This window comes from Sceloporus undulatus, chromosome 3, assembly GCF_019175285.1.
Source record: "Sceloporus undulatus isolate JIND9_A2432 ecotype Alabama chromosome 3, SceUnd_v1.1, whole genome shotgun sequence".
Lineage (NCBI taxonomy): Eukaryota > Metazoa > Chordata > Lepidosauria > Squamata > Phrynosomatidae > Sceloporus > Sceloporus undulatus.
In genome coordinates, this window is record NC_056524.1 from 147,841,423 (window position 1) to 147,857,052 (window position 15,630).

At 41.6% G+C, this 15,630-nt stretch overlaps 1 protein-coding gene across 1 annotated transcript in view; it reads left to right on the top strand.

Moving 5' to 3' along the window:
• The window catches only part of LOC121925867 (paired box protein Pax-2-like), a 102,256-nt gene that overhangs the window by 48,807 nt on the left and 37,819 nt on the right, over window positions 1-15,630 (top strand). Inside the window, 1 exon segment of the mRNA XM_042458440.1 lies at window positions 12,789-12,964. Coding sequence (XP_042314374.1) covers window positions 12,789-12,964 — 176 coding nt within the window.

Consider the following 15,630-nt stretch of genomic DNA (forward strand, 5'->3'; position numbering starts at 1 on the left):
GACGACAGACACACTGGGTGTGAGCAGTTCTGCCTCTTGTTCCTTCTACTAGCATTTCACCTTCTTCTTGCTGGCATCACTCTCTGTTATCTTTGGAAGGGTGTCAAGAAAAGTGGGTGGACATGTTATCAACTGGTAGAATATTTCTCATTCCTGTTGTACTGAATACAGTATATCTGTTTTTACCTCCCAAAGCCATAGAGTCATCCCTCCATATTCACGGGGTTAGAGGGAACAAGACCCCTGTGAATAGGGAAAATGTGTGCATGCGCTGGCTCTGCCCACTTTTTACCGCCTGGGATAGCTGTAAGCAGCTGTTCAAGCAGCAGAGAAGGGGCCAGGGCAGCCACATACTGGCTTGCCCATCTTCTCCATATCTGGATAGCGCTGCAGCTGTCCCAACGGGGGGGGGGGGAGGGGGGGAGGGGTGAAATTGTGAATAACAATTTGCAAGTTCCAAGTCCACAATATGGAGGGAAGACTGTACTTTGGGGAAGTTTAGCGGGGCTGCTGCCAAATCATATTGCTAGGACTTGAATGAGTTATTTGTTTATTTACTGCAAAGTTTGCACACATTAAAATACATCTTATAATATGTTATATAAAAGGCTTCAAACAGTGTTATGCAAATATTATCCTTTTCACTGTATGTGAAGCCATGGACGGAAGGCTTCTTATGACATGTGTTTCCTAGGAGGTGTAGCATAGATGTGGGGAACAGTTTAAATATGAGCCGTCCTCATTTCTATAATGCATTGACTGTGGGTTCAAGAAACAGATATTAAGTCAACTACAAATCAAGGTTCAAATGTAGGAAAAAGAGGATCCTCCTTTTGCCTACATTTGAACCTTGGCTTGTGGTTGACTTAATATCTCGCCGGGCAGTTCCTTGTCTAGCCTTTGCTACTCAGCTTGTTGTCTTGCATGTTCTCGTTCTGTAATCTCAGGTACTCTACAATACATCAGTTATGCCTAAATAAAATCATCTTTACAAGCTGTCAGAAAGTAAGTCGGGAAGGGCAAACTGTATCATTCCATGGAAGGGAATTCCACAGCCTGGAAGCAGCAACAGGAAGGTTATACTCTGAGTCCTCACCACAACATAAAACTGCAAAGGTGGTGGGACTGAGAGATAGCCCTTCCACGGCAGATCTCACAGCAGACCTGACTTAGGAGATACTGTAAGTTCTTTCGTAGCGGACCAATGTGGAGGGCAACAGCTGGAATGGACACGTCACGGTATTCCCAAGCAACCCCACCGCAACATCCAAACCATCCCCCCCCCTGTCCAAACACGTTTCCAAAGGCAGCACTTGACATTGGAGTGGTATTAAAGTATTCTGAATGGGATGTAATCGAGGACATTGTCACGGTAGCTAGCACTGACTTCTTTTCGTTATAACTGGTACACTAGTTTTAACTGTACAAATGTATTCAGCCACAGCTGAAATCAGAGCATCACAGCTCAGATCCAAGCATACCTCAAACTGTAAACATGAGCTATTTCAGGAGAGTGTAACCCCCATCCCGCACCAGCGTGACATCCCCATATTCCCTTTTCTGCCTTGTGGCTGACTAGAAAAAACACCTCTGTCTTGTCTGGATTACATAGAAAAAAGAATAGTACCACACTTACACATGAATAGATTCAGAGCCATACATACAGGCCAACATAAAGCTGCTTAGGGCTACTTTGAAAATATGCTGTTTAAATGACACATGCATCTTAGAGTCCAGAAGCACAGCTTTGGCGCAGCTTCCATCCTCTTAGGGCACATGCATCATTTAAAACAGCATACCTCCCAAAGTGTCAAGGAAGCAATGGCCCTGAGTCTGTGGGACCTGAGCTGTTGGCTGGTCTTTCAGGTGACTAGTGGAGGTCTTTCATTCACTAGGATCACCATAAGTCAAAGTCAACTTGTACAGCAGTTAAACAACATTAGGAATAGCATTCAAATGCCTTATGCTATATTACCTGTTGTTTTTTAAAGAGGCCTGCTTTTGGAAATGCTTGAGGCCCAACCATGTTCGTTTGCCCTGCTCCGCAAAGTCAATAAAGTATTGTCAGTTGGGTTTCATTTCATTTTTTTATTTATTTTAAGTGAAAATCTGACAACTGTGGCTCTCAATCTGTACCCATTGAGAAATATGGATTCAGTTTAAACCTTTACCATCATTATCTAAAATTTGATTGCTACATATAGTACACACCATGTGCCATTAAGGTAGAACTTGTCAACAAACGGGAATTTTCTAGTCGCGGAGACACTCGTGGTCATCTACATGTTTGGTGGAGGTTACGTGACTTGCTTTCGGCGCTCACTGGCCACCAAATGATGATTAGAGGTGAAGACGCTTTGTGGTAGCATTATATAAATTGTCTGAGTCTGTTTGTGACCCACCTCTATCAGAGCAACTTGTTCTGCTGCCAGCCCAACATATTTCCCTTTCTTTGGCTGTTCTGCACTCCTTGCACTGAATTTGCATGTGCATGCTGCAATTATAGTAGGCAGGTACTTGTATTTATTGAGAAGCAATTTTCAATGAAATGCTGTTGCTCTTCATTTATGGTGCACTCTAATTTTAACACACATATATAAACATATTCATCATCCATTCAGAATAAATGAGGCACATTTGTCCATGTGTTTTCATTATGATTCATTTACTTGCTTTCATATTATAAAGTTTTTATTATTGTTATCTTTTTATCTGACATGTGCCAGTAAGTGCAAGGCAATGTGCATGGGTCTCCTCTTTGCTTATCTTAAGTTCTTTGTGGGATAGGTTAAGGTCAGTATGGAAGAAAATGCAGTGAAACCTCCTGATCTGATAGAGGTGTTTATATCCAAGTCTGGTATGATATTGTATATCCAGACTGGATGTGCATTGTATCTTCAATAGACTGAAAATTTCACATCATGTCATCTTGGGACCTTTTTTTTGGTGTAATAATCCTGCCATTATTGCATGTACTGGCATTATCATTAATGTGAGTTTAATTTCCAAATATTATAAATTCTTTACCCAGGTTTGTTTTTAGGTTGTTGTTGTTGCTGGTGGTGGGTATGTGTCTCATACTATACATACCATAAACTACTGAGTATACTCTGCATACCCTTAACTTAAACTTACTTCTTATTATTGGGAATCATTTTTGGAAGACACAAGTCCCTTCAGAAGCTACAAAGTGTTGCCATTTGGGTCCTAAGGACAAAGGGATCGATCTTTTTTACTATCTCCAGCTAGTTGATGGAATCACTTAGATTTCCTTCTTATAAATGAAATGTGGATAATGTGTACCCGGACTTTGGACTGAGGACGTTTAGCATTGCCCACATTAATTGCTAGACTGAATCCATATATGCCCAACGAATGTGGTAGTACAATGAACTGAGCCTGCCAGGGGGAGTTCATTCTGAATGCTGCCTTATGCACATAAGGAAATCCTGAAATGAGAACATCTAGTACTTCAGAACTAGTCGCAGCTTTGTGCCTAGTTTCCTATTTGCAAAACACACACACACACGAGATAAAGAAGTAACCTTAACCTACCTGAGAGACTGGTTGATGTATTACTTCTTATTAATCCATAGGCCTGAGATCTGTTAGTTTAGGTTAAAAGAATCATGCAAAATTATGTGTAGTAGTCTTGAGCTTAAGATTCACAAGTTTCAGTGGTTTTAAGCATACTTGTTTTTGTTGTTGTGCCTTCACGTTGACTTCATTATATGGTGATCTATTAATCCTAAAGATCCTTTATTAAACAGAAATATTTTTTTCTTATTGTAAAACATGTACAGTTGTATCAAGGAGACTCCAGATACATGCAGACCTACATTCACTTTTACATGTTAGTTTTTAATCTTTTCAAGGGCCAGTAGTGGCTTTTCAAGGGCAGTCCCCCGTTCCAGGGGAAGGCGGGAGAGATGATTCATATCTATCCCACTCTGTCCCCTCCCAACTGGGGCCTGGGGTCACTCCAAACCGTGCCACAACCCTGTCGCTTGCTCCTGTGCAATGCCAGGTCTATTTAAATAACAAGGACCCCACATTCTCCAGGATCTCCTGGAGGACTATAGTGTGACCGGCTGGCATACCGAGACCCTTGGCTGGGGGCTGCAAGGGGATGCTGCGTGGGCTCAGGGCCCTGCTGCTGGGTACTCGTGAAGGACCAGCGCAGGTTAGGTGGGCGGGGGGGGTGTGGCCTTGTACTAGGGAACACCGTGTCCTCACCAGGAACACACATCCGACAGAAACCCTACTTCGAGTGTCTTACTGACCTGAAGGCTAGGACAGTCTAGGGATTTGCTGGTGTACGGCCACCCCGTGCATTAGCTGACTCCTTAACGAGCTGACACAGCTGGTTGCTTGAATGATGTTGGGGGGGAGACGCCCAGGGCCTTGTCCTGGGCGACTTCAACATATCCCTCCGGGCCAGCTATGTTCCTCCTGGCTGTCGGGCTTCATGGAGACCCATGGCGGCCATGGCCTGTCCCCGCTGATACGGGTCCCACGCATTGTGCGGGTAATACTCTCGATTTGGTTTCTGTTCGGATGCGCGAAAAACGTGTTGCGGAAATAGTAATATTCCCCCCTGTCCTGGACGGATCATTCCTGGTAGAGGTGAAATCAAGGATTTACCCAGATCCCCCCGGGGGTGGTGGACCAGTTAGCGATGTCACCCTCGCCGGCTGAGGAACCTGAGGGTTCCAAGCAGCCTTGAGGGGCTCGCGGTTGGAAATTGACGCGACTCTGTTGAGCCCTTACGGTATTTGAATAACCGGTCTCTCTGGGGCATATACACGAACGCTCCCCAAGCGCCCTCTCAGGCCTGCTCCCAAATCGTAGCCCTGGTATACGGAGATCTCCGGGCAAGGAGGGGTTTCTGCGACGGCTAGGGCGTGCCGTTGGCGGAAATACCTTCGCTTAGACGACAAGACCACTCTCCTCGACACTATTAAAGGATACGGAGCGGCAGTGCGGCAACAAAGAATTCGTTCTATGGTGCTGCATTGCGTGCGGAATCGCGTCCGGCAGAGTTGTTACAGGGTGGTCAGGGAGCAACTCAGCTCCTTCCCCGCCCTGTGAAACAGATCTTGAAACCTTTACGGCTGCTGGACTTATTTAACAACTTTTTCGTGGATAAAAAACTTCTCGTATAAGCGAAGGTTCCTGAACGCTCGAACTTTCGGCAGACCCATAGGTAGAAGTGTTCAGAGCTCCGCTGGGACCATGTTATACTGGATAGTTTGAGTGGTGAGTACCGCGGATGTGGACAAGATCCTCGGAAGTGTTCGGAAACCAACCGCTCTCTGGCTCCCTGACCCTCGTCGGTTAGCGGCCCAGGGGGGGACCGGTAGTAACCAATTGTTCCGCAGGATTATAACAACCTCTCTCAGGGAGGGCCGGATTTTCCATCGGATATTAAATTGGCCAGTGTAAGACCGATCCTAAAAAGCCTTCCCTGGACCCCCTGGGAAATAATAATTAGACGGAAGGGGTACAGGAGAAAATTTCTGGGGAAGGCGGGAGAGAAGATGGGAGGAGGATGATGAAAACGAGGAAGGCGGGCGGCGGGGAAAAGGATTAGCGGGAGCAATGAAACGGCGAGGACGGCGCGGCGGTGGGAAAGGTGGGCCACATCATGAGAATGCATGATTCATTGGAGGAGAAAATAATGCTAGGAAAGGTAGAGGGTAGCAGAAAGAGAGGAAGACAGAATGCTAGATAGATAGACTCAGGGAGGTCACACGCCTGAGACTGCAGGGCCTGAGCAGAGAGGTAGAGGACAGGGGGTCTCATTCTCAGGATTGCCATGGAAGGTGACTTAAGGGCAGCTAACAACAACAACAACAACAACAATAACAATCCTAACACAAAAAATTACTTGGTAGCGAATATGAATTTCTTTGTTCATGGGCTATAAACACAAATCCTTGTCTTTATTGCTGACTGCAATTTTTAGATCTCTACATTACAATCTTATGTATAGCTACTCAGAAGTAAGCTCTATCGAGTTCGTTCATGCTTATTCCCAGATAATTGTGCACAATACTACAGCCTTAGTTTTTCCCACTTCTCCCTTCACTTCTTTCACCATCTGTCCCTACATGGAGACTGTCGTATTTGATGTCCTGAGGTTGTGTGCAGAGCAGCAGTAACCCCCAGAACTATCAGTGGGACATGATTGATCAATTGAATTCCATAGTGGCTGAAAAATGTGGGATTAAGTAGTGTATTATACGCACAATGAGTTGAGGCATGATGTTCATTTCAAGTTCATTTTGCCGGCCCTCTGCCACCAGATCAGGCAATCAATAGGGGCAGCAGATATCATATATCACCTCTCTCCGTACTAGGGAGAGCACCATAATCTCTCGCAAATTTAGAGTGACAGATTTGTCAAGATCTGAAGGGACCTGAATAAATGAAGGGAAAGAGAAGCTTACAGTGGCTTGAGATAGCTCAGGTTTCAGCTCCTGCAAACAAAGTCACAGTGTACACATGCACATTTCTACACAGGCATGAATGCACTGTGTGGAATTGTAGCTACAAAGGTGGCTACTGGACAGATTGTATTAATTAGATTACAGTTTGTGCTGCTCAGAATGGAGATGATTTGGGACTCAGGCTTTAAAGCTTTTAGGGACAATATTACAAAGAAAGAATATGCATTTTATGTGTTATTTCTCTACCTCCAGTACCATTTGAGTTGCACAGAACCCACAGGAAAGGATAAGACATAAAAGGGACTTCACAGAAAGAAAGAAAAAATCTGTGGATGCAGTCACTAGCCTGGAGTCACTATCAGATGCTCAAACATGGTTATTGTCATACATGGATAGTGCTTCAGTGCAGAGAAAAGCAAGTTAAATGAATCAAAGAGTAATGGGAGGAAAAAGTGGGAGGAAAAATCCCCCTCCTTCCTTCTTTTTTATGCTGCAAGAGACTATCATGGCTATTTCTTTGAAAACTACTTCATGTTCGAAGTTTGCTCATTCATAGATTTTTCTGTATGAGTGGTATCAGCTTCCCAGTATATGTACCCAGCTAACCATCAGGGACGTAGCCAAGGGGGGGTGTCTTTGGGGTCCGGACCCCCCCTTCCATTAGAAAAATGAATGGTGTGTGCTGCTGCGTCACCACACCCAAGCCCCATTATAATGGTGGCACTTAGTCTGGACCCCCCCCCCCCTTCCTAAAATCCTGGCTACGTCCCTGTAACCATGAGTCCTTGTTCTAGGAAAAGGAAGGATAGTAAGTAAATAGATAACATCACACATGTGTGATCAAGTGCTATTTGGACATAATTCTCTTAAACCACACTTACACAAAACATGCAGTGGTGAATAAAGTGTTATTTGGCAAAAACAGACGACCAGTTCATTCTACTTAACTGCATCTCTGTATTGGAATTCCAATTCCAGCCTACTGGATAACAGTAATTTAAATTTTTCATATTTAAAAAATATGATATGGGAGTGTCTGTAAGACATGAATGGAGCCTTAACTAGGATTTTAAAAGTCAGACCAAAAGGAAGACTGGGAGATAGATAGATACTAATGTGAAGAACTGGATGTTTGGAAGTGTAAGAAGAAAAAGGCCAAGAATAGATATGAAAGAAGTAGGCTTTTCAGCCATTTTCTGTTTTGCTCTAATTTACTTGCACTCCTGAAGAAGTAGACTAAAAATTATCAATGGCACAATAGCTTGATCTATTCAGTGAGGATGCACAGACATGAAAATAAATACATTTCACATATTGGTTAATGTCACCAGCTTTGTGATCTGCCAGTGTGTGAGAATGTGAATGGAAAAGATCTCCTAGTGAGGGGGAATCTTTACATAATATTTATGTATTTATTTGGAGTATTTATACCCTGCTATTCAGCCAAAAAGGGTCTCAGAGTGGCTTACAAATAATTAATTAGACCGTTCCTTGCCCTCAGGCTTACAGTCTAAAAAGACACAACCAAAAGGAGAAGGGAATGGCAGTGTGGAAGGGAATCAAGTCCAGCAGATCTTCCGAGGCCTGGACCATGGCAGATGGACTGTCTAGAGGGAGGGTCTTCTTATTCTAGGCTAGGCCTAATAGAGCTGGCCTGCCCTCCTCTCTCCATCTGAGCATCAGATCTTCGCTTTTATTTGATTTTATCCTTAATTGCTACCTATTGAATGAGGTGGTGACTTCTTTCTCAGCTAGGCTAAACCAACCTCCCCCCCCCCCCCGGTCATGTTGGTCTTACCTAAATATTTGTATGCATAGTTTTTGGGGGGGTTTTCAGGCTATGTGGCCATGTTCTAGAGGAGTTTCTTCCTGATGTTTTGCCAGCATCTGTGGCTGGCATCTTCAAAAATGGCGAAACGTCAGGAAGAAACTCCTCTAGAACAAGGCCACATAGCCCGAAAAACCCACAAAAAAACTATAGATGCCGGCCATGAAAGCCTTCGACTTCATATTTGTATGTATCTTTCACTCAGCTTGCTTGAAATTACCCTTGCTGCATGCCCCGACTCCACTCCCAAGCTGCTGGGAAGCTGCCTGGTCAATCAGATGGCAGGCGGCTCCACGGTGTTTCTTTGGCGTGGCATTTAGACAAGCTGTGCCGAAGAAATACATTAAAAATGCCACCGCAGTGGTAAGGGCGGCTTTTTCCACTCTCAAAAGAGAGAGGCATTTTGCTGCTTCTTTTCAGGGTGGAAAAATGCCAGATCAGGGCCATGGCATGTGGATGCTGCAGCCCTGATCCTGAGCTCAAATGGAGGGAGGGGGGGCAAGCCGCTCTATTGGGGACATCTGTTCAGCCCCATAGTTTCCATTTTCTTTGCTTTGTTTTTTCATCATTTTAAACATGTGTGCATTTTCTTAGCCTTGCCTGCACCTTGTCGCCTCCCACACACATCTCATAGCCATGATTTACAGTAGTTCCCTTCTCATCCATCCAGCCTTTAGGGTGAGCACAAACAGTTATACCTGCTGGAATTTGACTTATATATGAGGTCGCCTTATAATCAAATATAGACAGAATGTAGAATGAAATTCATGTTTACCCAGTAGATATTTTAACTTTTTTTCACAGGCTGCAGTTTATTTTAAGAATACTATCTTGTGGAGAATACTATTGTAGTACTTTGGGAATAAAGTCCGCTCACCCCATAAGTGGGCTTGCCGTACAGTGACTTGAAATCAATGAGACTTGAGGTCCTGCGGTTTTTCCCATATGCGAGGGGCGGAGGGCGAACGGATCCCCACATATACAAAGGGCCCACTGTATTGTCCTTGCCTTTCCTCTGCTTTTCCTTCAGCTCAGCCTTTGGCAGGCACCTAGTGCTGGCACCTGACGTGCTATGAGTCACCTCTGGCACTATATATTTCCACCCCAGGGTTTATTGATTTGCAGTGTCATTTTACTTGTCTGTTGCTGCTTTTGTCACCCGGAAGCCATTTGTATTGTCTAGAGCAGAAATTCCCAACCTGTACTCTGAGGGCTCTGCATGTACTTCCCTGGTGCTCCGCGGCCACTCCAGGAAAATAAAAGAAATAAAAATTGGATGAAATTAAAGAATAAGAATATGTCCATAAATATATTCCTAAACACCATTAGCAAGGGTGAGTAGAATGTGGGCCCTAGGCTTCATATAACAGCCCCCTGTTGCTCTCCCCATGTTTTTTGTAAAATACATGTTTTGCCACAAAACTTTGTCAACTGATAGTGAAATGCATTATAGCCGACATGAGAGCCAATATGGTAGTCAATATAATAGAGAATTCAGTTCTTTTTACTTTATCATCAATAGTCAATATTATACTTAATATCATGTTAACTAAAATCAATTAAAGTACATTTAAATGTACGGTAAATGTAATAACAGTCAAGTCATTTATTCATAATGAATGGGGAGAATGTTAATGAATTTGATATTTATTGAAAAATTAATTTTAGCTAATTTTTATCTGTTATACACACACACACACACACACACACACACACACACACACACACATGTAGTTAATTTCAAGGGTTTTTTTTAAACTCTAAAAACCTTTTTTAAAAAAATACAGTTGGCCCTTGTTATCTACTGGGTTTGGTTCCAGGACCTTCCATGGATACCAAAATCTGTGGATGTTCAAGTGCCATTAAATACAATAGAGAGTAAATTGGTGACCCATATATAAAATGGTAAAATTCGGGTTTGTTTGTTGGAATATATATATATATGTGTGTGTGTGTGAATATTTTCAAATTGTGGATGCTAGAATCCATGGATAAAGAATCCATGGATCCTGAGGGCTGACTACAAATCACACCAAAAGCAATCTTAAAATGGACCCAGTTCCTTTAAGCAGTTGAAGAGAGACGATCTCAGGATGAGAGTTTGCAGTAGCTGCTGTAGAACCTCCAGGGCCATTGCCAGACTCTACTCCCCAGCTCCCAGTCCCAAAGCTTCTCAAACCACATCCACCACCAGAAGTCAACAAGAGAGAGTAGATGATGTAGGGATATATAGCATATTTGCTGCCTCATTATTTGCTCCCTCAGGAGTTGCTAAATGGTGTACTATAGGCTTGCTGCATTGTGTTTTTCCCTTCTTATTGTTAACTTCCCTAGTTCTGTTCCCATTTTTCTCACAGTAACCTAAATGTTTGAAAGTGTACTTTTTTTCTTGTTCTGAGCCAAAATATCCTGCCTTCTCACTTGTTCCATCTCCCACATTCTCATTCCTTAGTTCAGTGGGTCTGAAATGCAATAGCCACATAGTTAACCAAGAAAACAAAACTCCTGTAGGACAGCTTAAAAATCCTAAAGGCACCAGACCTTTGAGTATTCCTTGTCTAAAAAAACCTTATCAAAATCATAAGTCAATAGGCAACTTGAAAGGTGCACATGCACATACACAGATACAAACCCCCATTAGAAGCTGAGTTTGGAAAAGTTTCTTTCTGTTTGGAAAAGTTTGTTTGGTTGGACTTCAGGTTTCTTATGTTAAAACCAGTGCTTACAAAGATTAAAAACAGAGCTTGGAAAAGTTTGTCTTTTTTCTGTCCAAAGCAGAGCTTGCAAAATTTTCTTTACAGCTTCAAAATAATCTTAATTAAATGTGGGCAGATTGTGTTTTTTTCCTGTGCAGTGCAGAGTTTTCAAAACATCAGTGAAACTTGTGGATTTGAGCATTTGAATGGTCAGTGATCCCAACAGCTTGCAAATTGATCCTAGGGAAATAAGATGAAGGCACCACAAGATCCTGTCTGATTTTGGAAGCTAAGCAGGGTCAGCCTTGGTTAGTACTGGGATGGGAGACCACCAAGGAATACCAGGTGTTGTAAATTAGATTTCCGAGGAAGGAACTGGTAAAACCACCTCTGAGTATTTCTTGCCTAAGAAAAACCTATGAAATTAATGGGGTTGCCATAAGTCGACAGGTGACTTGAAAGCACATACACACACAGAAGTTTAATTCCAACAAACAGCTTTCCCCTCTCCTCACAAAACCCTTCTCCCTCACCTCCATAAGGAAATCAGAGAGGAAAATAAGCAGGAGACTGCAGACTTGTACTAATCAATATGTAATATCGTTCATGCTCTTACAAGTAATATTGTATTAGGTTACTGTATATAATGCAGTATTGATTATATCATATTACATAATCACATATCAGATGGTATATAGAACAGTCAGAAAGGAAGTGAAGTAAGCTTGAAGAAGGGGCTCTAGTTTGGATCCCAAAGTGGTTCCTAACCATTTTCTCAGAATGGGTAAGTTTCCAAGGCTTCCTTCTTTGGAAAAGAACAGCATATTTCTCAGTAAATTGAACAGATGTAATTATTTGGTGACTTGCACATCTCCTGATTATGAATGTGCCACTAATTTTTAAATTTTGCTGTCCAGGTATGTTGTTGTCAATGTAAAACTACATAAATATACATCTAGTTGTGTAACAAAATAGATTGCTCCTGCCCCCCGAGTAGGGCTACCATAGATTTCTCTGATACTGTACAGGGGAATGGATGATATTCTAACATCCTGAGAACCTTGTGAATTATAGTACAAGTGGAAATGGGATTTATAATAAAACAGAGATTAATTCAGATTGTTTAGCCTTGTGCGTTCTTCGAGGAGTTACTAAAGAAGGGTCAGTTTATGACTCTTATCTGACACAAGATGCGTGTTTATGTCTTGGTTGCACACAGAGCTGAACCTGACCTATGAGTTAACTAGATTGTATAAGCATGTGTACGGTACATGGAGTTTGCTCACACCTGAACTTCAGCACATTTGTATTTTGTCAGGTGATAACATGCTATGTATTCTACAAAAGCTGCTTTTATACTTTCTGGTGGCAGGCATCTCTTTCAAAGGTCATCCCAAGCAAACACACAATGCTGGATTTCTATGAGAAAGTACAAATTGTTTGTATTCAGGTCTCACTACCACCCCACCCCCATTTTCCTAGGTGGTGATGTTTTTGTACTTTTTAAGAGTAGGAATCAAACAGACACTCATTACTCTAGCCACCCCACATCATGCCTACCTGATGATATCCTGAACTTTAAACAAAATATTGACCCCAGAACAGACTACAAGACTGTGGTTTTTCAAGCCTCAATGTTTCTTCTGCTGAAAAGTTGAAAACAGCACAATCTCTTTGGGAGGTGGGCTTGTTAGGGGAAGAAGTGTAAAAGGACCAGACCCTCTTGTGAAGGAGCCTGAGAGGAGACATCACATACTTACAGCAAGCAGGAAACCTTACTAATGCCCTGTTGTCTCTTCCTGTGTCTGACAGAAGTATCCGAGGGCTCAGTCCCCAACGGTGATTCCCAGAGCAGTGTGGATAGTTTGCGGAAGCACCTTCGTGCCGACACTTTCACACAACAGCAGCTGGAAGCTTTAGATCGAGTCTTCGAGCGTCCTTCTTACCCAGATGTCTTTCAGGCATCAGAGCACATCAAATCTGAGCAGGTGTGGACCCAGCTTGGGGAAAAGAAACTTGTGGGACATATGCAGCTCCAGAAGACAGCAGATAGTTTACTTCCACCCTCTTGTACTTGCCCTACTTTCTTTCTTGTAAGATCTACAGTACCCTACAGACTTTAAACTGGTCAAATAATTAATTCTTTCCAGTGCACTGTAGGTATGTGAAGGGGACTAACTTATACCAGCAAACTATAGTTTCCAGGATCCTTTTGGGGAAGTTATGACTGTTAAAAAGACATAAATTCGTAGTGTAAATGGGCCTTTTGTTGTGCAAGGTGTGTGCAAAAACATACTCACTTTTAGATGCCCATTCTTAGATGTCACCATGGATGGACACAAACTCAGAAACACTGAAAATTAATTCAGACATCTTTATCTAATTCTACCTCAAATGTACAGAAAAACAGATAGACTGGGAAACGTTCCTGTGAGACACCAGCATCCACATCTGAGCAAGGCCATATATGTTTATAAACCATTAGTTTCCTTGATTGTCCCCATACACATGTGAACGTCTATCTGTTTGTTCATTCATTCAAAGACACATCTATGAAGAGATTTTTTGGATAAAACACATTCCCATGTTACTTTTAGAGGCTACTGGTGTGCACACATGCACAGTGCTTAAAAAGACATGAAAAAACAGCATAGGAAGGGGTAGTTAGGTGTACCAATTTCCTAGAGGTCCCTTTTCCATTCTGTAGCTTTATTTTTGAAGATCAGGTCTCTTAATCCATGCCTCTGGTTGAACACAAACATGTATGCTGTTTTTCGTTTTTCATACTGTAAGACTATACATGAAGGTGCTATTATTATTATGTTGGAAGCAGCATACAAATTAAATGCACACACACACAAGCACTACTTGTAGTATACATAAACTTAATGCAACCATATATATATATATATTATAATATATATATATATATATTATATATGCAACCATCCTACTTTTTCTGATATGGGACACAAGGCAGCTTAGAAGATGGTTTAAAAACAGAATATTCTAATATCCACATAATATATAAAACCAATTAAATTATCATATTAAAAATATATTTAAAATGTTTTAAAGTACTGCAAACTCACCAACCTATACAAAATTGAGTTATTTTTGCACACATACTCATACACATACACTTTGTTTCTTTAATTACTTGAAAATGTCCCAAAATGCAGAACATGGACCAAAACAATTAAGGATTGTTATTTAAGAAGTATGAGTCTGTTCTTTATCTGGGATCTCTAGTGAAGGATATTTTTGAAGAGTTAGTTGACCAGACCTGGTTAGCATGAACTACAAGACACATGATAAACCTTAGTTCGTGTGACTACAGTTTCACCAAACAAGAGCTCCAACAGTCACTTTCACAGTTAATTTCTAATGGTGCCTCTTCTACAGAACTTTGTGAACAGCTGGTCTAGACGCTGGTCCTTTAAGTGGGTTTTATTCATTTTTGAATACATTTAGTAGCTTTCAATGGAATAGAATATTATGGTCATAAACCAGCAGACTTTCAGTAGATATTTCTATAACACTCAACATACAAAAGATGCAAAGCAATAAATGAATATTAAATTATTTATTATGAACCAACACACAAATCAGTGAGCATGTGGTCAAAATTATCCTATACTAAAAAGAATGATCTATTTCTTGTTTTTTGTTCTACCTTTCAATCAAATATTGCCTTCCAAGTAGATATTATATAATATTTACTCTAAATTCTCAAAATGTTCCTGCCTATAATAAAGAATATTACCGTTCTAGTTATAAGTTGCCAGAAACAGTACATATTTAAAAACAAATGTTAGACAAAAAGGGCTGAGGGGCTGTGGTCTACAATCCTGTGCATACTTATGTAGAAGTAAAGCCCATTAATCATATTGGGAATTACTCCTTAATAAACATAGGATTAATAAACATGGGAAATAAACATAGGATTGTAACTCACCAACTTGGTAGGTTCCTATGATAGAACAAATACAACAATTTACAGGGGATTCTTTTCTAACAGTAGGCCATACTGATCAGAATTTCTTGTGCTTTCTTCAAAGTGTTGGGTATTATTAACCATGTCACAGATGGCATATAGACCAGGGAGGAAATAAGCCTAGCTTACTTAAGCAGAACCATTCACCCCTTCAGCAGAGGCAGCTCTAGAATGAACCGGGTGTTTTCTTTCTGCTTGATGTCAAGCCTAGGCTATGCTCTGAAAAGCCACCCCTTCCCTTCCTACACCTCCTGGCTTTCCTTTTATCCCCAGAGGTTTTTTGTCTTAACAGAAAGATCAAAAGTCTTTTAAAACCACCCCAAGCAGTAAGCCAACAACATAAGTGAAGGAGAAGTTGGCTTTGGGATTCTGCTATCCCTGAGTCCCTGAGTTTATTACAATGAATAACCTTTATTTACTTTCATTAGACTATTAAACACTAGCACAGTCATTCTTCCCCCAGAAACTCTGAATGGGGCCCATAAAGCAAATCCAAAGCCTAATTGAGTTCATTTTAATTTCTCTCCGATCACAGCGAATTACTCTGGTGATAAATCAGGGGGCAGCCTCACCCCTAGCAGAAAGCCTAATTTGCAGCTAATTACAAAACTGATTTCTACAGGAAGATCAATACAAGAAGGAATTGGAAATGACGAG